This window comes from Tachypleus tridentatus, unplaced genomic scaffold (genome assembly GCF_004210375.1).
Source record: "Tachypleus tridentatus isolate NWPU-2018 unplaced genomic scaffold, ASM421037v1 Hic_cluster_1, whole genome shotgun sequence".
In the NCBI taxonomy this organism is placed as follows: Eukaryota; Metazoa; Arthropoda; class Merostomata; order Xiphosura; family Limulidae; genus Tachypleus; species Tachypleus tridentatus.
In genome coordinates this window covers 30,118,412-30,141,675 of record NW_027467777.1, presented here as the reverse complement: position 1 = coordinate 30,141,675, position 23,264 = coordinate 30,118,412, and the positions used below count along the sequence as shown (strand labels likewise).

At 32.4% G+C, this 23,264-nt stretch overlaps 1 protein-coding gene across 1 annotated transcript in view; it reads left to right on the top strand.

The window, feature by feature from the left end:
- Positions 1 to 23,264, top strand: part of LOC143241743 (structural maintenance of chromosomes protein 6-like) — an 86,265-nt gene that overhangs the window by 26,003 nt on the left and 36,998 nt on the right. The window contains exons 8-14 of the mRNA XM_076484968.1: positions 1,828 to 1,929; positions 3,431 to 3,568; positions 8,006 to 8,086; positions 10,926 to 11,072; positions 17,178 to 17,266; positions 18,266 to 18,430; positions 18,697 to 18,875. Coding sequence (XP_076341083.1) covers positions 1,828 to 1,929; positions 3,431 to 3,568; positions 8,006 to 8,086; positions 10,926 to 11,072; positions 17,178 to 17,266; positions 18,266 to 18,430; positions 18,697 to 18,875 — 901 coding nt within the window. The remainder of the gene's footprint in view (positions 1 to 1,827; positions 1,930 to 3,430; positions 3,569 to 8,005; positions 8,087 to 10,925; positions 11,073 to 17,177; positions 17,267 to 18,265; positions 18,431 to 18,696; positions 18,876 to 23,264) is intronic.

Genomic DNA, 23,264 nt, shown 5'->3' with positions numbered 1-23,264 from the left:
TGGAAACTAAATTTGTTACGTGCATTACACCAGCTGGGTTGTTGTTATTTATTTGTTTGTTATCTTACTTGATTTCCTGTAATGTTATATTTTCATCTAAAGATTACAGCTCAACTTGTGGCTTCAAATTTTTTATTTGGAAATGTATGAAATATAACTTGCAACCTAAATTTATATTTCACACACACACACATAAATGCATTTATGTTTCATTGTTTTATGTTATTGTAGCATTGTCTTTATTTTGTGTATATATTCTATGTTTGTATAGAGGCTCAGTAAACTATGTTAAAACAGTTAGTGTGTCACTTGACAGCTACAGCCAGTATAAAATCATGATGGAAAGGTGTGTATTTAGAGCTACATTTTCACATTTTGTTCAGAGCATGTTGCCACCAAAAACTGATCTATAATAGGAAAGGTATGTAACACGTAAAATGTGTTTAAATTAGGGATTTAAAATTTTCAAGATGATGATATCCCTTCCAGTTAATGGTATTAGAAAGTGAAGAAATATGGATCAATCTAGGCCACCAGGTACATCCAGAAAGAGACTTGCAGCCAGTCCCACCCCTGCCATGGTAATAAGAGTGCAGTGTCATAAAACAGGTGTGGGTCCATGAATGTATTGAGAATTGTGATATGTGTCAAAGCATTCATCTGTCTCCTGCTTCCCACACTGTGGTTGAAAAAAGCTGTGCACGCAGACACAGCTCAAGATTCACTTGTAAAATGACGATATAACAGACATGAATAATATTGATGTCAAGTTTTATTTCACAAGCAGGATATTCTACACTAAATGTTTAGTAGTTATTCACGCTGTCATTCATGTTTCAAAATGTGACATAACTTGAATAATAAAAATGTAGATTTAACTGTATGTTACTGTTGAGTGATTCTTAGCATGAATCAAATACTCAACAGTTACTTTTAGTGGTGGGCGGTGTAAACAGCTTGGAGCTTTGGCTCTGAGTGAAACCAAGTGTGCAACACTATTGACCTTTTTAAAGTCCATGAAGTAACTTAAATTGATAAATTACATCAAACTCTTCCCGTTGCTGGGGACGGGTACTTTTCCTTTTGATCATATATGCCAGTTTTTAAACTTTTTACAATGATTCATGATCACTGCTGGATATTTTATTGGCATAAACTTATGTAACAAATTATTCGATGCAGAGGTCAAGGTTTACTGTTAGACCAATGTTCTTGAACTTTTGTATGAAAATAAAGCCAACAGGTATAGGTTTACCTGGGTACGGCTTCCAATCCTACTTCCTTCCTATTCAACAGTGACATACCTCAAGCATCTGATATATTTGTGCAATAACCTATGAAGACATTATTTTATGTGTAATGAAACTGTTGAAACTAGTGATGGGAAACTGCTATCTTCTGATACAAGTCGGATTATGAAAAGCAAATATAATGGACTAGTATGCTTTGGACATGATCCTTATGCAGTGAAGAGTATGCCTTGGACTATTGTCAAGATGAAGAGTCATCAGATAGAGCATAACCGTTTGTGGTGACGTGAACTTTAATACGTGCTGAGACTCAAGAACAGTCTTGATATAAGGTATTCAACATATAATGTATGGTTGATGTCTCAAACATAGTTATTTGTGATCTAAAAACATTTAAAGAAATGATGTTATTGTTGCTATACATACAACTATCCTCTTCACCATAATATTAAGTAAATAAAGTCAAAACTACATGTATGTGTCTTAGATTTAATACGAATCTTAAGAACATAGGTGCAGTGATAAAGTTTATTGTCTTTACCATTTGTCTTTTATCAGAATGTTTGGTATTTTTCAGTTTTTCCTGAAAGCAACTCAGCTGGGACAGATGTGTCATGATTATGATACTGCTGATGAACAGAAGATAATAACTATGGACATTCTGTCCATTAAAGAAGAAGTGAGTATATTCATTTTCACGAGCTGACTGTGGACTGTTTAAATGAACTGTACTTTTGTGGTGTTAATTCAAATTTTAATTCTCACCTATCAGTATGGAGAGGCTGACCATTATTACTGTTACATTTCGTATCACAATAGTAACGTAATTGTGGAACATTAGTACCATAATTAAATAACGGTTAAACATTTAACACTGATTAAATAACAGTGAAGCATTTAACACCATAAATAACAGTGAAGCATTTAACACCATAAATAACAGTGAAGCATTTAACACCATAATTAAATAACAGTGAAACATTTAACACTGTAATTAAATAACAGTGAAACACTTAACACCATAATTAAATAATAGTTAAACATTTAACACTGTAATTAAATAACAGTGAAACACTTAACACCATAATTAAATAACAGTTAAACATTTAACACTGTATTTAAATAACAGTTAAACATTTAACACTGTAATTAAATAACAGTGAAACACTTAACACCATAATTAAATAACAGTTAAACATTTAACACTGTATTTAAATAACAGTTAAACATTTAACACTGTAATTAAATAACAGTGAAACACTTAACACCATATTTAAATAACAGTTAAACATTTAACACTGTATTTAAATAACATAGAAATATTTAGCATAAAGCTGAATAACAGTGTTGTTGGTGTTTGTTATTAATCATAAAGCTACACAGCAGGCTATTTGTGCTCTACCATACATCGGTATCGAGGCGTGGTTTCTAGAGTACAAGTCTGCAGGCTGTACCACTAGGAGGCTGATTAATAGTGAAATATGTAACACAATTCAAAATTATATAAATGTTTCTATCACTTTTTGTAAGTAGAAACTGTTAAATATAGAGCATTATATTAACACTAAAATGAACTTATGTACCATGCTGACAGTTGTATGATTGGGTCATTGACTTCCTTTGTGTTTACACCTAATGGGTTTTTAATAATATTTTTACATATTTATGTATGATAGTTGTTATTCATTTTTTATCACATATTTCTAGTTACTTTTGAAATTTTGAACATTAAATGTTTTATCTAAACCAACTTTGACTCTATGTATGATCAAGGTGGATTGTCTTCCGTAACTTTAATAGCCGTAAAGATGGCTTAACGAACTTACATAGTTTACATTTCAAATTCATTTTACCTCTAAGAAAGACAAAGCTTACCTTGAGAAAGTGCTTGATAATGAATGTGAAGCAGAGATACCACTAATAAAGAGTAACTCAATAACAGTGAAACTGACAGACTCATAATCATGTTATGAACACAGTCCCTGCTGATTTGGCAGTAAAACTTACAACTGAAAACTTCTGGGATTCGATTCAGCATGGTGAACATGGCAGATAGCACAATGTAGCTTTTCATTAAAACAAACTGTTCTAAATAAATGTAAGTGAAAAAATGTCTCTTGTAATTAATGTGTACACTTTTTAAAACTCATTGAAACTATGTTAATATTTTTCATCTCTAGAACTTCAAAGTTCTTGAGAAAGAAGTAAAAGAGTGGGAACAGAAGTGGCAGTTCCATCAGTCGCTGGACCAGCAACGTCAGAAAATAGACAAGTTAAAGAAGGAAATTGCATGGGCTTACATCATTGAGCTTGAAAGGGTATTTAATATCTTATTATATAATATAGAAATACAAAAATATCTTATTCGTATTTCATAAGTAATCTTATATAAATTGTCATAAAATTAGTGATAAAGTTAGATGAGGAATTGTTGTGCCACTTATATGCAGTGAAGAGTTGTTTTATTTGTAAATGAGATATCCTTGCTAAGCCTTATAGCTGTCCTGAACACTTGCATAAGTATAAATATTTGGAATTAATAAGATTAACTGACGGAAGTTACACTCATTTCATCATTCACTTACATCCTATTTTACAGTTTTGTTGTTTTTTTAGTTCATTGTCATGTATCTAGTTCATAGTTATGTATCTTTAGTTCAGTGTTATGTATCTTTAGTTCATTGTCATGTATCTTTAGTTCATTGTCATGTATCTTTAGTTCATAGTTATGTATCTTTAGTTTATTGTCATGTATCTTTAGTTGATTGTCATGTATCTTTAGTTCAGTGTTATGTATCTTTAGTTCATTGTCATGTATCTTTAGTTCATAGTTATGTATCTTTAGTTCATTGTCATGTATCTTTAGTTCATAGTTATGTATCTTTAGTTCATAGTGATGTATCTTTAGTTCATTGTCATGTATCTGTAGTTCATAGTGATGTATCTTTAGTTCATAGTTATGTATCTTTAGTTCATAGTTATGTATCTTTAGTTCATTGTCATGTATCTTTAGTTCATTGTCATGTATCTTTAGTTCATAGTTATGTATCTTTAGTTCATTGTCATGTATCTTTAGTTCATAGTTATGTATCTTTAGTTCATTGTCATGTATCTTTAGTTCATTGTCATGTATCTTTAGTTGATTGTCATGTATCTTTAGTTTATTGTCATGTATCTTTAGTTGATTGTCATGTATCTTTAGTTCAGTGTTATGTATCTTTAGTTCATTGTCATGTATCTTTAGTTCATTGTCATGTATCTTTAGTTCATTGTCATGTATCTTTAGTTCATAGTTATGTATCTTCAGTTCATAGTTATGTATCTTTAGTTCATAGTGATGTATCTTTAGTTCATTGTCATGTATCTGTAGTTCAGTGTTATGTATCTTTAGTTCATAGTTATGTATCTTTAGTTCATTGTCATGTATCTTTAGTTCATTGTCATGTATCTTTAGTTCATTGTCATGTATCTTTAGTTCATTGTCATGTATCTTTAGTTCATTGTCATGTATCTTTAGTTCATAGTTATGTATCTTTAGTTCATTGTCATGTATCTTTAGTTCATTGTCATGTATCTTTAGTTCATAGTTATGTATCTTTAGTTCATTGTCATGTATCTTTAGTTCATAGTTATGTATCTTTAGTTCATTGTCATGTATCTTTAGTTCATTGTCATGTATCTTTAGTTCATAGTTATGTATCTTTAGTTCATTGTCATGTATCTTTAGTTCATAGTTATGTATCTTTAGTTCATAGTGATGTATCTTTAGTTCATTGTCATGTATCTGTAGTTCATAGTGATGTATCTTTAGTTCATAGTTATGTATCTTTAGTTCATAGTTATGTATCTTTAGTTCATTGTCATGTATCTTTAGTTCATAGTTATGTATCTTTAGTTCATTGTCATGTATCTTTAGTTGATTGTCATGTATCTTTAGTTCAGTGTTATGTATCTTTAGTTCATAGTTATGTATCTTTAGTTCATTGTCATGTATCTTTAGTTCATTGTCATGTATCTTTAGTTCATTGTCATGTATCTTTAGTTCATAGTTATGTATCTTTAGTTCATTGTCATGTATCTTTAGTTCATTGTTATGTATCTTTAGTTCATAGTTATGTATCTTTAGTTCATAGTGATGTATCTTAAGTTCATTGTCATGTATCTTTAGTTCATTGTCATGTATCTTTAGTTCATTGTCATGTATCTTTAGTTCATTGTCATGTATCTTTAGTTCATAGTTATGTATCTTTAGTTCATTGTCATGTATCTTTAGATCATAGTTATGTATCTTTAGTTCATAGTGATGTATCTTTAGTTCATTGTCATGTATCTGTAGTTCATAGTTATGTATCTTTAGTTCATAGTTATGTATCTTTAGTTCATTGTCATGTATCTTTAGTTCATAGTGATGTATCTTTAGTTCATAGTTATGTATCTTTAGTTCGTAGTTATGTATCTAGTTCATAGTCATGTATCTTTAGTTCATAGTCATGTATCTTTAGTTCATTGTTATGTATCTTTAGTTCATTGTCATGTATCTTTAGATCATAGTTATGTATCTTTAGTTCATAGTGATGTATCTTTAGTTCATTGTCATGTATCTGTAGTTCATAGTTATGTATCTTTAGTTCATAGTTATGTATCTTTAGTTCATTGTCATGTATCTTTAGTTCATAGTGATGTATCTTTAGTTCATAGTTATGTATCTTTAGTTCGTAGTTATGTATCTAGTTCATAGTCATGTATCTTTAGTTCATAGTCATGTATCTTTAGTTCATTGTTATGTATCTTTAGTTCATTGTCATGTATCTTTAGTTCATAGTTATGTATCTTTAGTTCATTGTCATGTATCTTTAGTTCATTGTCATGTATCTTTAGTTCATTGTCATGTATATAGTTCATAGTCATGTATCTTCAGTTCATTGTCATGTATCTTTAGTTCATTGTCATGTATCTTTAGTTCATTGTCGTGTATCTTTAGTTCATAGTTATGTATCTTTAGTTCATTGTCATGTATCTTTAGTTCATAGTTATGTATCTAGTTCATAGTCATGTATCTTTAGTTCATAGTCATGTATCTTTAGTTCATTGTTATGTATCTTTAGTTCATTGTCATGTATCTTTAGTTCATAGTTATGTATCTTTAGTTCATTGTCATGTATCTTTAGTTCATAGTTATGTATCTTTAGTTCATTGTTATGTATCTTTAGTTCATTGTTATGTATCTTTAGTTCGTAGTTATGTATCTTTAGTTCATTGTCATGTATCTTTAGTTCATTGTCATGTATCTTTAGTTTATAGTTATGTATCTTTAGTTCATTGTCATGTATCTTTAGTTCATTGTCATGTATCTTTAGTTCATAGTTATGTATCTTTAATAAGTGATGACGAGAAACCCACTTGTTGAGAAATTTATATGCAAAAACGGCTCGTTTGGGCTGAGAAAACACTTTTACATAGAAGAGCGAACAACGTTTCGACCTTCTTCGGTCATCGTCAGGTTCACAAAGAAAGAGGTAACTGACCGGAAGCTGACCACATGTTTGAAAGGGGTTGTGTAACTGTGTGTCGAAATGTAGAGGGCGGTATTAGATGTTTGAATATATAATTTTTATTTATTATATTAATATAGGTATAAAGGCGTTCCTTTATATTGGTTTATTTTGGGTTTAAGTTGTTGTATAAGTAAGGCTTCTTTAATTTTACGTTTGTTTATGTTTGTTTCTTTATTTAGTATTTGAGTGTTTTCTATGGTTATGTTGTGTTTATTTGACTTGCAGTGTTCGAAAACGTGTGAAGGTGACTTTTTATGTTCTTTGAATCTGGTTTCCATTTTTCTACTTGTTTCTTCAATATAGAAGTCATGGCAGTTATCACATTGTATTTTATAAATAATGTTGGTGTGGTGTTTGTCAGTGTAGTTTTTACATAGTATAGACCTCAGTTTTGTGCCGGGTTTTTGAATAAATTTGGAAAAGTTTTTTCTGTTTACAGTAAATGTAAAAAATATTTGTTGTTTTTTAAATTTCTCTCTGTGTTAAACATATAATTTTGGAATGGGTTACATATATGGTGCCAACCACGAGTATCAATATATAATATATACCATTATAAGCCCTCAAACATAGGGTTAAGCGACAAGTGGCATCATGTGTAAGTACAGTATTACCTATATCTTATGTTGTTTTCGATGACAACTTTGTTAAAGCTGTTTGTGTGTGTACATTCAGTCTTTCAGTTTTAAACATCACTCTACCTAAGTATAACTAAATTATAACGTGTTATTAATTAAGTTGGAGCCTATTCATTGGCTCACCAGTAAGTCCATGGACTTGTAATGCTCTAAATCCAACATGGCCTCAATCACCACATGGCAAAATGGTTACTGACCTGTGGCATATTAGTGTTTACTTCTATCATCTGTGATTTTAAAATATAATTAATTCTATCAATAAGTAAATACTGGGTATTTTCCTAACCCTTTATATCTATAGAAGCACATAATTTTATTTGTCACATGGAAAAATGTTAACACATTCTCCATAATTTTGGGGACTATGGAAAACTGTTGCACACCACAGCTATAAATTAACTATAGATACCTGTGGTAGGATCATCACATCAGCCCATTGTGTAACTTTGTGTTTTACAACAGACAATTGATATGAAATTTAATATGCTTTTCTACCAAGTTTAGCAAAATGAGTGCATGTGATTTCTTTAACTTAAATGTTATTTGCTTCTGGTTTATAAAGAACATTGAAGAACTGTTCAAAAGTTTTACAAGAGAAGATAAAAGCACTCCTAAGTATGAAGAGAAAGTTCAGGAGCAAGAGGTCAGCAGATTCACTCACTTGTTTATAAGTTAAAATGAGGAAATTTAAAAATTTAAGAAAAATAATTTGTTTCAAAAATGACTTAATCTTTTTACAGTAGTTGAAATGTATACTTCCCAGTGTTACACATTGTGACTGGGATATTTACCATTGTCAGTGTTCTTCATGTATTCCTCTGCTGAGTCCAGGCTCATCATCTTCACTGTCATCATTACGTAAATATCTCTCATTCTCTTGTCTCATTACTTCATCATCATCATCACTAGATGTAGAACTATCATCCTCTTGTCTCATTAATTCATCCTCATCACTAGATGTCGAACTGTCATCCTCTTGTCTCATTACTTCATCATCATCATCACTAGATGTAGAACTATCATCCTCTTGTTTCATTACTTCATCATCATCATCACTAGATGTAGAACTATCATCCTCTTGTTTCATTACTTCATCATCATCACTAGATGTAGAACTATCATCCTCTTGTCTCATTACTTCATCATCATCATCATCACTAGATGTAGAACTATCATCCTCTTGTCTCATTACTTCATCATCATCATCACTAGATGTAGAACTATCATCCTCTTGTCTCATTACTTCATCATCATCATCACTAGATGTAGAACTATCATCCTCTTATCTCATTACTTCATCATCATCATCACTAGATGTAGAACTATCATCCTCTTGTCTCATTATTTCATCATCATCATCACTAAATGTAGAACTATCATCCTCTTGTCTCATTACTTCATCGTCACTAGATGTAGTACTATCGTCCTCTTTTTTCATTACTTCATCATCATCACTAGATGTAGAACTATCATCCTCTTGTCTTATTACTTCATCACTAGATGTAGTACTATCGTCCTCTTTTCTCATTACTTCATCATCATCACTAGATGTAGAACTATCATTCTCTAGTCTCATTATTTCATCATCATCACTAGATGTAGAACTTTCATCCTCTCGTCTCATTACTTCATCATCATCATCACTAGATGTAGAACTATCATCCTCTTGTCTCATTTCATCATCATCATTAGATGTAGAACTGTCATCCTCTTGTCTCATTACTTCATCAACATCATCACTAGATGTAGAACTATCATCCTATTGTCTCATTATTTCATCATCATCATCACTAGATGTAGTACTATCGTCCTCTTTTTTCATTACTTCATCATCATCACTAGATGTAGAACTATCATCCTCTTGTCTTATGACTTCATCATCACTAGATGTAGAACTATCATCCTCTTGTCTTATTACTTCATCATCACTAGATGTAGAACTATCATCCTCTTGTCTCATTACTTCATCATCATCATCATCATCATCACATGTAGAACTATCATCCTCTTGTCTCATTATTTCATCATTATCATCACTAAATGTAGAATTATCAGCCTCTTGTCTCATTACTTCATCATCATCATCTAGATGTAGAACTATCATCCTCTTGTCTCATTAATTCATCCTCATCACTAGATGTCGAACTGTCATCCTCTTGTGTCATTATTTCATCATCATCGTCACTAAATTTAGAACTATCATCCTCTTGTCTCATTATTTCATCATCATCATCACTAAATGTAGAATTATCAGCCTCTTGTCTTATTACTTCATCATCGTCACTAGATGTAGAACTATCATCCTCTTGTCTCATTATTTCATCATTATCATCACTAAATGTAGAATTATTAGCCTCTTGTCTCATTTACTTCATAAGTCATCATCACTAAATGTAGAACTATCATCCTCTTGTCTCATTATTTCATCATTATCATCACTAAATGTAGAATTATCATCCTCTTTTCTCATTACTTCATCATCATCACTAGATGTAGAACTATCATCCTCTTGTCTCATTACTTCATCATCATCATCATCACATGTAGAACTATCATCCTCTTGTCTCATTATTTCATCATCATCATCACTAAATGTAGAATTATCAGCCTCTTGTCTTATTACTTCATCATCGTCACTAGATGTAGAACTATCATCCTCTTGTCTCATTATTTCATCATTATCATCACTAAATGTAGAATTATTAGCCTCTTGTCTCATTACTTCATCGTCATCATCACTAAATGTAGAACTATCATCCTCTTGTCTCATTATTTCATCATTATCATCACTAAATGTAGAATTATCAGCCTCTTGTCTCATTACTTCATCATCATCACTAGATGTAGAACTATCATCCTCTTGTCTCATTATTTCATCATTATCATCACTAAATGTAAAATTATCAGCCTCTTGTCTCATTACTTCATCATTATCACTAGATGTAGAACTATCATCCTCTTTCATTACTTCATCATCATCACAGTGTGAGGGTTAAAGATTAAAATATGAAACCTTAGCGGACTTTTCATCGCTACTCAGGTTTCATAACTTTGTAGAACATCAAAATTATTTATTTAGTGTAAAACACAAAATCTGGTGTAGATTAATTACTTTAAAATAAATAGTTGTGTTAACTCTTAAACTAAATTGTTTTCTATCTGTAATTACGGTTCAGTGTTACAAAAATATTGGTATAGGCTGGAATGTACAAATGGAACTAGTATAAATCATGAGTTACTTTTAAATTATAAATAATTCAGTATGTTCTTTACTTTCATGTTGGTGAGAATTTAAACACAAACACTGTCTTGTCTAAGTATAAATAATGAAGTATTAGAATTTGTCCAGAGAAATCATTTCTTTATTCTTCATTGAAACGTTTATACAAAACAATGTAGTGATGTAAGAACTTCTGTTAATTTTCCATAAATATACAGTCGAGAATAATGTTTATTTTTTTCACCAAAATTATGTTTTATAGTCTAAACTGAACAAAATAAGTCATCACAGAGAAGAATTTCAACATAAGCTAAAACAGATTCATGAGGAAATTCTCAGCAAACAGCCTGAACATGTAGAGTCCAAAGAACACTACACCAGACTCAAAAATAACCTGAGAAGCAAGACAGTAAGCTTTGATTTCAGTATTTTTGACTTTTTCTTTATAAAATAACATTCAAAATGACTATGCTTTTACTTATTTTATTAAAAACTGACATATCACATGTGATCCTTTCCTTGTAAAAAAAACCTGAATATTTTGTATATATTAGGTTTGGTTATGTTTAAGGGGTAATATCATGTATTCTAGGTGCTGGACAACACGTATCTGTAATCTTTAGGATTGGATACTCTATAGATATGACACTGGTCATTAAAGATAAAATAAATTTTAGTTTCTGTGGTATTTCCCAGCTTGTAGCTTACTTCATTGTAGTAAGATATGGTTGGCTACCTGGATGTTCTTAGGATACTGAGTTGTGAAGTTTGTCTCTGTTCGTTCTTTTGATCTACAACTGAATTCATCAGGAAAACAACTATAATAACTTAAAATGAAATCATAAACACAGTGACTAACACAAGATAAAACAGTGGCAAGTTGGTCTGTGTAAATGTGTTACTGTAAAGTGAAAGAAACACTTACTAACATTTATAACCAACAATATCTCAGTCTTAGAAACACTTACTAACATTTATACCCAACAATATCTCAGTCTTAGAAACACTTACTAACATTTATACCCAACAATATCTCACTCTTAGAAACACTTACTAACATTTATACCCAACAATATCTCAGTCTTAGAAACACTTACTAACATTTATACCCAACAATATCTCACTCTTAGAAACACTTACTAACATTTATACCCAACAATATCTCAGTCTTAGAAACACTTACTAACATTTATACCCAACAATATCTCAGTCTTAGAAACACTTACTAACATTTACACCCAACAATATCTCAGTCTTAGAAACACTTACTAACATTTACACCCAACAATATCTCAGTCTTCGAAACACTTACTAACATTTATACCCAACAATATCTCAGTCTTAGAAACACTTACTAACATTTACACCCAACAATATCTCAGTCTTCGAAACACTTACTAACATTTATAACCAACAATATCTCAGTCTTAGAAACACTTACTAACATTTATACCCAACAATATCTCAGTCTTAGAAACACTTACTAACATTTATACCCAACAATATCTCAGTCTTAGAAACACTTACTAACATTTATACCCAACAATATCTCAGTCTTAGAAACACTTACTAACATTTACACCCAACAATATCTCAGTCTTCGAAACACTTACTATCATTTACACCCAACAATATCTCAGTCTTAGAAACACTTACTAACATTTACACCCAACAATATCTCAGTCTTAGAAACACTTACTAACATTTACACCCAACAATATCTCAGTCTTCGAAACACTTACTAACATTTATGCCCAACAATATCTCAGTCTTAGAAACACTTACTAACATTTACACCCAACAATATCTCAGTCTTCGAAACACTTACTAACATTTATAACCAACAATATCTCAGTCTTAGAAACACTTACTAACATTTATACCCAACAATATCTCAGTCTTAGAAACACTTACTAACATTTACACCCAACAATATCTCAGTCTTAGAAACACTTACTAACATTTATACCCAACAATATCTCAGTCTTAGAAACACTTACTAACATTTACACCCAACAATATCTCAGTCTTCGAAACACTTACTATCATTTACACCCAACAATATCTCAGTCTTAGAAACACTTACTAACATTTAAACCCAACAATATCTCGGTCTTAGAAACACTTACTAACATTTTACCCAACAATATCTCAGTCTTGAAACACTTACTAACATTTATACCCAACAATATCTCAGTCTTAGAAACACTTACTAACATTTACACCCAACAATATCTCAGTCTTCGAAACACTTACTAACATTTATACCCAACAATATCTCAGTCTTAGAAACACTTACTAACATTTACACCCAACAATATCTCAGTCTTCGAAACACTTACTAACATTTATAACCAACAATATCTCAGTCTTCGAAACACTTACTAACATTTATACCCAACAATATCTCAGTCTTAGAAACACTTACTAACATTTATAACCAACAATATCTCAGTCTTGAGCACTTACTAACATTTATACCCAACAATATCTCAGTCTTGAAACACTTACTAACATTTATACCCAACAATATCTCAGTCTTAGAAACACTTACTAACATTTACACTTAACAATATCTCGGTCTTGAAACACTTACTAACATTTATAACCAACAATATCTCAGTCTTCGAAACACTTACTAACATTTATACCCAACAATATCTCAGTCTTAGAAACACTTACTAACATTTATACCCAACAATATCTCAGTCTTAGAAACACTTACTAACATTTATAACCAACAATATCTCAGTCTTGGAAACACTTACTAACATTTATACCCAACAATATCTCAGTCTTAGAAACACTTACTAACATTTACACCCAACAATATCTCAGTCTTAGAAACACTTACTAACATTTATAACCAGCAATATCTCAGTCTTAGAAACACTTACTAACATTTATACCCAACAATATCTCAGTCTTAGAAACACTTACTAACATTTACACCCAACAATATCTCAGTCTTAGAAACACTTACTAACATTTATACCCAACAATATCTCAGTCTTAGAAACACTTACTAACATTTATACCCAACAATATCTCAGTCTTAGAAACACTTACTAACATTTATAACCAACAATATCTCAGTCTTCGAAACACTTACTAACATTTATACCCAACAATATCTCAGTCTTCGAAACACTTACTAACATTTATACCCAACAATATCTCAGTCTTAGAAACACTTTACTAACATTTACACCCAACAATATCTCAGTCTTCGAAACACTTACTAACATTTATAACCAACAATATCTCAGTCTTCGAAACACTTACTAACATTTATACCCAACAATATCTCAGTCTTAGAAACACTTACTAACATTTATACCCAACAATATCTCAGTCTTAGAAACACTTACTAACATTTATAACCAACAATATCTCAGTCTTCGAAACACTTACTAACATTTATACCCAACAATATCTCAGTCTTCGAAACACTTACTATCATTTATACCCAACAATATCTCAGTCTTAGAAACACTTACTAACATTTATACCCAACAATATCTCAGTCTTAGAAACACTTACTAACATTTACACCCAACAATATCTCAGTCTTCGAAACACTTACTAACATTTATAACCAGCAATATCTCAGTCTTCGAAACACTTACTAACATTTATACCCAACAATATCTCAGTCTTAGAAACACTTACTAACATTTACACCCAACAATATCTCAGTCTTAGAAACACTTACTAACATTTATAACCAACAATATCTCAGTCTTCGAAACACTTACTAACATTTATAACCAACAATATCTCAGTCTTCGAAACACTTACTAACATTTATACCCAACAATATCTCAGTCTTCGAAACACTTACTAACATTTATAACCAACAATATCTCAGTCTTGGAAACACTTACTAACATTTATACCAAACAATATCTCAGTCTTAGAAACACTTACTAACATTTATACCCAACAATATCTCAGTCTTAGAAACACTTACTAACATTTATACCCAACAATATCTCAGTCTTCGAAACACTTACTAACATTTATACCCAACAATATCTCAGTCTTAGAAACACTTACTAACATTTATACCCAACAATATCTCAGTCTTAGAAACACTTACTAACATTTATACCCAACAATATCTCAGTCTTCGAAACACTTACTAACATTTATACCCAACAATATCTCAGTCTTAGAAACACTTACTAACATTTATACCCAACAATATCTCAGTCTTAGAAACACTTACTAACATTTATAACCAACAATATCTCAGTCTTGGAAACACTTACTAACATTTATACCCAACAATATCTCAGTCTTAGAAACACTTACTAACATTTACACCCAACAATATCTCAGTCTTAGAAACACTTACTAACATTTATAACCAGCAATATCTCAGTCTTCGAAACACTTACTAACATTTATACCCAACAATATCTCAGTCTTAGAAACACTTATTAACATTTACACCCAACAATATCTCAGTCTTCGAAACACTTACTAACATTTATAACCAACAATATCTCAGTCTTCGAAACACTTACTAACATTTATACCCAACAATATCTCAGTCTTAGAAACACTTACTAACATTTATACCCAACAATATCTCAGTCTTAGAAACACTTACTAACATTTATAACCAACAATATCTCGGTCTTGAAACACTTACTAACATTTATACCCAACAATATCTCAGTCTTCGAAACACTTACTAACATTTATACCCAACAATATCTCAGTCTTAGAAACACTTACTAACATTTACACCCAACAATATCTCAGTCTTCGAAACACTTACTAACATTTATAACCAACAATATCTCAGTCTTCGAAACACTTACTAACATTTATACCCAACAATATCTCAGTCTTAGAAACACTTACTAACATTTATACCCAACAATATCTCAGTCTTAGAAACACTTACTAACATTTATAACCAACAATATCTCAGTCTTCGAAACACTTACTAACATTTATACCCAACAATATCTCAGTCTTCGAAACACTTACTATCATTTATACCCAACAATATCTCAGTCTTAGAAACACTTACTAACATTTATACCCAACAATATCTCAGTCTTAGAAACACTTACTAACATTTACACCCAACAATATCTCAGTCTTCGAAACACTTACTAACATTTATAACCAGCAATATCTCAGTCTTCGAAACACTTACTAACATTTATACCCAACAATATCTCAGTCTTAGAAACACTTACTAACATTTACACCCAACAATATCTCAGTCTTAGAAACACTTACTAACATTTATAACCAACAATATCTCAGTCTTCGAAACACTTACTAACATTTATAACCAACAATATCTCAGTCTTCGAAACACTTACTAACATTTATACCCAACAATATCTCAGTCTTAGAAACACTTACTAACATTTATACCCAACAATATCTCAGTCTTCGAAACACTTACTAACATTGATACCCAACAATATCTCAGTCTTAGCAAGATGCCAAGTTAAGATTCAGAAAAGTCTCAATGAAATCTGTTAAACAAACTGGAACCTGGCTTTCAATAAAACATTGTTTTAAACCACACAAGAAATTCTATTCTGCTTGTGCCCACTGTACACTTAGAGCACAAAAGATATGTAAGTATCCAGTATAGAATGTTCCAAAACTACTGTAATTTAACTGGGATTCTGGGTAAAGTATTGTTCTGTAAGTGTTTAATATTGTAGAGAAACTAGTTGTTTAATGTTTCTACTTTCCTTATGTACTCAGTGAAGTATTGTTGTCTGAATTTTTATTTATACAGAAATATTTACACAAAGAACAAAACACTAAAAAACAAAATTGTATAAATCTGTTTATATCATTCTCACTCTGCTATAAGGTTCACACTATCCTTATGAAGGAAGTTGCAGTACTGTTTATTTATTGTTGTTGCTTTATTGTATTTTACATTGAGAAATGGAGCAATGTTGTGGTTAACCCTAAAATTAACAATACATGTTTAAACACTTATTTTTTAAACTTTTGACCAAATTGCTTCAGGATTTCTAAAAACATGCAAATTACATAAGGACAACAAAGAAGTCAGTACCATCATTACTGGGCCCAGCATGACCAAGCGTGTTAAGGCGTGCGACTAGTAATCTCTGGGTCGAGGGTTCGCATCCCCGTCGCACCAAACATGCTCGCCCTTTTAGTCATGGGGGCACTATAATGTTATGGTCAATCCCACTATTCATTGGTAAAAGAGTAGCCCAAGAGTTGGTGGTGGGTGGTGATGACTAGCTGCCTACCCTCTAGTCTTCACTGCTAAATTAGGGATGTCTAGCACAGACATAGCCCTCGAGTAGCTTTGTGTGAAATTCAAAATACAAATACCATCATTACTGGATGTGTTTCTTTTATAAAGATTGATTAATTTAATCCAGTTGTCTACATTGAATGTTGTAAGACTCAAAAACATTAATTTAGCGTGATGAAATATGTGAACCCAACTGGTTTAAAAATGATGTGGTGATTATTACTTGTTGTTCTGTAGAGAGAACTAAAAGCGATTGAAAATGAGATGGAAGCTGGAAGAAAAGAAAAAGAAGGACTTCTTATTAAAATTGAAGAACTGAGAAAAGCGTAAGTTGTGTCTAATTCTCCTTTTGTGTTTTTCTCTCATTGTACAAATTTATTAAATAGAAAGGGCTGTCTTACTGTGAGAAAACTGTCAAAGTAAAATTAACATTTCTATAGGTTTCATATTGCTATTCATTAAACTGGTTACAATTTATAAAACATTTTACTGAATCGGTCCAAGTTGAACGGTGAATTTCATGCTAAGAATAAAGATACTTATTTCTGTCTTATAGTTTTCTGAATCGGTCCAAGTTGAACGGTGAATTTCATGTTAAGAATAAAGATACTTATTTCTGTCTTATAGTTTTCTGAATCGGTCCAAGTTGAACGGTGAATTTCATGCTAAGAATAAAGATACTTATTTCTGTCTTATGGTTTTCAGGTTTCATTTGAAACACTTTTTTAGTTAAAGTTTCTACTTCTGTCTTTTCTCACCCTAACACCAGCTGTTAGATTTCTCAACATGCTGTGAAAACTTGAAAAACATCCACTAATCAAAGATACATAATTTTTCTCTATAATAGCTGCAGATTGTAACAGATAATTATAATTATTTACTGTAATTTCCAACTCTGATTTCTTTTTTTCCTGCCCTGTTTTAGGTTTATTGCTTTAGGCCTTCTAACGGTACACAAAACCAAATATCTTACAATGGGACAACTCAACAGATACAAGTAAACAAGGTTACATCACTTTAACACATAGCAATAAACAAACATATATGTAATCAGTGATGTCGAGAAAACCCACTTTTAGAGAAATTTATATGCAAAAACGGCTCGTTTGGGTTGAGAAAATATTTTACATAGAAGAGCGAACAATGTTTCGACCTTCTTCGGTCATTGTCAGGTTCACTCCTCTACATAAAAATTTCTCAACGCAAACCAGCCGTTTTTACGTATAGAATTGTTAACACATTATTAATATTCGTATTCATGTATATATTTTGGACATATGTATCCATTTATGTTTATTATATGTCTTGTATAAAAATGTATCTAGTGGACCAGTAGATTATGTTAGTGAACGGAAAGAGCGACTTAGAAAACTTCAGCTGTTAGAAGAGGAGAAACAGAAACTTCTCTCTCAACTATCAACAACCAAACTTCATTTACATCAGCTAAAAAAATCAGTTCTTCATTACACTGAAAAGGAAGACTCTATACAGTAAGTGGTGTTTCTTGGTTGTAAGATGTATTTATCAGTATTTCTTGTAGATAAATATTTCAGTTTAAATAATTCCTGTTTTGATGACTGACAGTTTGTACCTGCTAACGTCATAGATCGAATTATTTAAATAAACTTGTCAAAAAACTGTAAAATACGTGACGTTATAAATTAGATCACTTTCACTTGACATGCTTTACAGTGTACAAATAATTACATTTAGTTTTCCAAATAACCATAATAACTGTTGGATAACTTTTGTCTAGGACTGAAAAACAGGGACTGGAAATGGAACATCGTGCTCTTAATCGAAAGGTGCAAGACCTGGAAGCTAGTCGAGGAAATCAGCTGAGGATGTTTGGAACACAAGTACCAGAATTGATAACAAAAATTAATGAAGCATATCAACAAGGAAAGTTTATAAAAAAACCTCGTGGACCAATAGGTAAGACATTACTATATTTGGTGGTAGTTTGGACCAATAGGTAAGACATTACTATATTTGGTGGTAGTTTGGACCAATAGGTAAGACATTACTATATTTGGTGGTAGTTTGGACCAATAGGTAAGACGTTACTATATTTGGTGGTAGTTTGGACCAATAGGTAAGACATTACTATATTTGGTGGTAGTTTGGACCAATAGGTAAGACATTACTATATTTGGTGGTAGTTTGGACCAATAGGTAAGACGTTACTATATTTGGTGGTAGTTTGGACCAATAGGTAAGACGTTACTATATTTGGTGGTAGTTTGGGCCAATAGGTAAGACGTTACTATATTTGGTGGTAGTTTGGACCAGTAGTTAAACAGTTACTTGTTTGGTGGTAGTTTGGACCAGTAGGTAAGAAGTTACTGTGTTTGGTGGTACTTTATACCAATAGTTAAATAGTTACTGTGTTTGGTGGTACTTTATACCAATAGTTAAACAGTTACTGTGTTTGGTGGTACTTTATACCAACTGTTAAACAGTTACTGTGTTTGGTGGTACTTTATACCAATAATTAAACAGTTACTGTATTTGGTGGTCTATATACCAACAATTAAACAGTTACTGTGTTTAGTGGTACTTTATACCAATAGTTAAACAGTTACTGTGTTTGGTAATAGTTTGAACTAGTAGTTAAACAGTTACTGTGTTTGGTGGTACTTTATACCAATAGTTACTGTAGTTTCAAAGTGGAAGGTCTTTCACACATTGGCACAGACTTTCTGCTGCTTTTCCTACTGGTACCTCTGAGTTCCTCACATGGCTTTTCAACTGAGGGTCTTCAGTCTTCTCAATTTCACGTTATTTGCCAACCTTATCTCATACCCTTTATCTTTCCTGTTACTACAGGGTTTTACTCTCACCCATACTTACCATGTTAATCCATTTCTTCTGAATTTGTCAAACTGCCCTTGAGGATTGGGATATTAATGCAGTTCTTCATTCCCTTACTTTACCAAGAGTTAAACCCATATTTTTGTGTTCCTTATTTCACCTGTTGGCTTATTTCCTTCTACTTTTGTCCTGTGGGCATAGATAGTGTGAAATGTTTGCCATCAATGTTACTCACACACTTTACCACCATATGTATCTTCTCTTTTATCTGGATTGTTCCTCCCCTAAATCTCAGTAGTTCATGAGGGTAACTCCTCCTCTTGCCTGCTTCCCCTCCCTCTATTTCTCATCTCTACTCTCGTCCCGATTCCATTATTGTTGCATTGTCCATATGGCTTCCTTTTGTGGTTTCCATTCTCTTCTCTTTATCTCTTGGCAACCTTCTTCATCCAGAGATCTCTTCCCTTTAACACTCATCAGTTGGGTTTGTTGTTTGATCCAGTCAGCTTATTCCTGACATATTTTGTACTATGTTACCTCTCATCGAATGTGACACCTATTTTTCCCTTGTTTTTATCTTTATTAACTTCTGGAGGAGATCCTACAACCAAGCATATGGACCAACCCTGACACTCTCATTTCCTATTACTTTCATCATATTGAGGTTTCAGCTTCCTCAGGTTTTTCTTCTTCAATCTCTAGCTATATTTCAATCTTGAGTGCAACTCTAACCCTGGGTAACTCTTCAGAAGCCCAATTTTCGTGCCTTCCTTGCTTGGTATTTTCCTCTGCATAAATCTAATTCTACACTGTGTGCTATGTTGAACAGCACTTTCTTTTCCATGTCTATGACGGCTCATCATTTAGATGGGGTGTTTCATAAGATCTCTTGTAGGTGAATAACCTTGTAATATTTGCTTTATAAATTGGCGTTTTCCTGTAAATTACCACAGATGGACTTTGTGAGTAAAACAGAAGGGAATTTCTGCTCTTCTGTACCATGCCTTGATTGAATAAATTGGTCTGGTCTCCTTTTCAAAATAAGGTTTCATGATCACCCATTGCACTGTCTTGGTTGTCAATGTTCCTGTGCTTTCCAATGCATTATCATCATCCTTTCTTCTAGCAGAATATGGGTGTCCTTACCAGTTCCGAGTGACCAGTGTCGTTGATCATGGAGGTACTCTGCTCAACGAGTTCTGGATAATAAACATTGAGTTCAGATTAGGGTGGGAGTGTTTAGCCAGTGTTGATGATGTAATATCCTTTGATATATGATAAAACATAGTGATGTGTGACATCCAAATGCAGTTCACCCATATGATTGGAAGCTCTCTTCTTACCCTTGTGTGGATGTCAGTACCCTGCAGGCTGGTTTTGAATTTTGAGTGAACCAATCAGCGTACATCCCCAGGTTGTTTATCTTGATCCTTCAATTACTACTCCTGTGTTGTGAATCACAGTAGAGATATGTGGGATGTTTTGTCCTTGGCTCTCCCTTCTTACGTGGATGTTATTGTCACAATAGCGGGAGTTGATTGCACGTGATAAATTATCTTTCAGTACCAGATGTCACGTTCCTGAATCAATTGCTTGGAGCTGTGTGATCATGATAGTTTTCCTGGTTCTTGGTGAAGATGGCATGATCCTTGTCCCACCTTCACACAGATGTCCTTATCCCATGAGGAAGTTTGGAAGGTTGTTAACTTGCTCATTATGGTCCACAGTGTCCTAACCAATCTACACTGTTGGGCACATATTCAGTTACCTACTTTCTTATTGTTGGATTGAGTTACTATAATTCATTCCCCTTATGGTCACTTTCTTACCATGTTCTCTCCAACTAGGATGTACTTTGCAATCTACACTGTTGGACACATATTCAGTTACCTACTTTCTTATTGTTGGATTGAGTTACTATAATTCATTCCCCTTATGGTCACTTTCTTACCATGTTCTCTCCAACTAGGATGTACTTTGCAATCTACACTGTTGGACACATATTCAGTTACCTACTTTCTTATTGTTGGATTGAGTTACTATAATTCATTCCCCTTATGGTCACTTTCTTACCATGTTCTCTCCAACTAGGATGTACTTTGCAATCTACACTGTTGGACACATATTCAGTTACCTACTTTCTTATTGTTGGATTGAGTTACTATAATTCATTCCCCTTATGGTCACTTTCTTACCATGTTCTCTCCAACTAGGATGTACTTTGCAATCTACACTGTTGGACACATATTCAGTTACCTACTTTCTTATTGTTGGATTGAGTTACTATAATTCATTCCCCTTATGGTCACTTTCTTACCATGTTCTCTCCAACTAGGATGTACTTTGCAATCTACACTGTTGGACACATATTCAGTTACCTACTTTCTTATTGTTGGATTGAGTTACTATAATTCATTCCCCTTATGGTCACTTTCTTACCATGTTCTCTCCAACTAGGATGTACTTTGCAATCTACACTGTTGGACACATATTCAGTTACCTACTTTCTTATTGTTGGATTGAGTTACTATAATTCATTCCCCTTATGGTCACTTTCTTACCATGTTCTCTCCAACTAGGATGTACTTTGCAATCTACACTGTTGGACACATATTCAGTTACCTACTTTCTTATTGTGGGATTGAGTTACTATAATTCATTCCCCTTATGGTCACTTTCTTACCATGTTCTCTCCAACTAGGATGTACTTTGCAATCTACACTGTTGGACACATATTCAGTTACCTACTTTCTTATTGTGGGATTGAGTTACTATAATTCATTCCCCTTATGGTCACTTTCTTACCATGTTCTCTCCAACTAGGATGTACTTTGCAATCTACACTGTTGGACACATATTCAGTTACCTACTTTCTTATTGTTGGATTGAGTTACTATAATTCATTCCCCTTATGGTCACTTTCTTACCATGTTCTCTCCAACTAGGATGTACTTTGCAATCTACACTGTTGGACACATATTCAGTTACCTACTTTCTTATTGTTGGATTGAGTTACTATAATTCATTCCCCTTATGGTCACTTTCTTACCATGTTCTCTCCAACTAGGATGTACTTTGCAATCTACACTGTTGGACACATATTCAGTTACCTACTTTCTTATTGTTGGATTGAGTTACTATAATTCATTCCCCTTATGGTCACTTTCTTACCATGTTCTCTCCAACTAGGATGTACTTTGCAATCTACACTGTTGGACACATATTCAGTTACCTACTTTCTTATTGTTGGATTGAGTTACTATAATTCATTCCCCTTATGGTCACTTTCTTACCATGTTCTCTCCAACTAGGATGTACTTTGCAATCTACACTGTTGGACACATATTCAGTTACCTACTTTCTTATTGTGGGATTGAGTTACTATAATTCATTCCCCTTATGGTCACTTTCTTACCATGTTCTCTCCAACTAGGATGTACTTTGCAATCTACACTGTTGGACACATATTCAGTTACCTACTTTCTTATTGTTGGATTGAGTTACTATAAT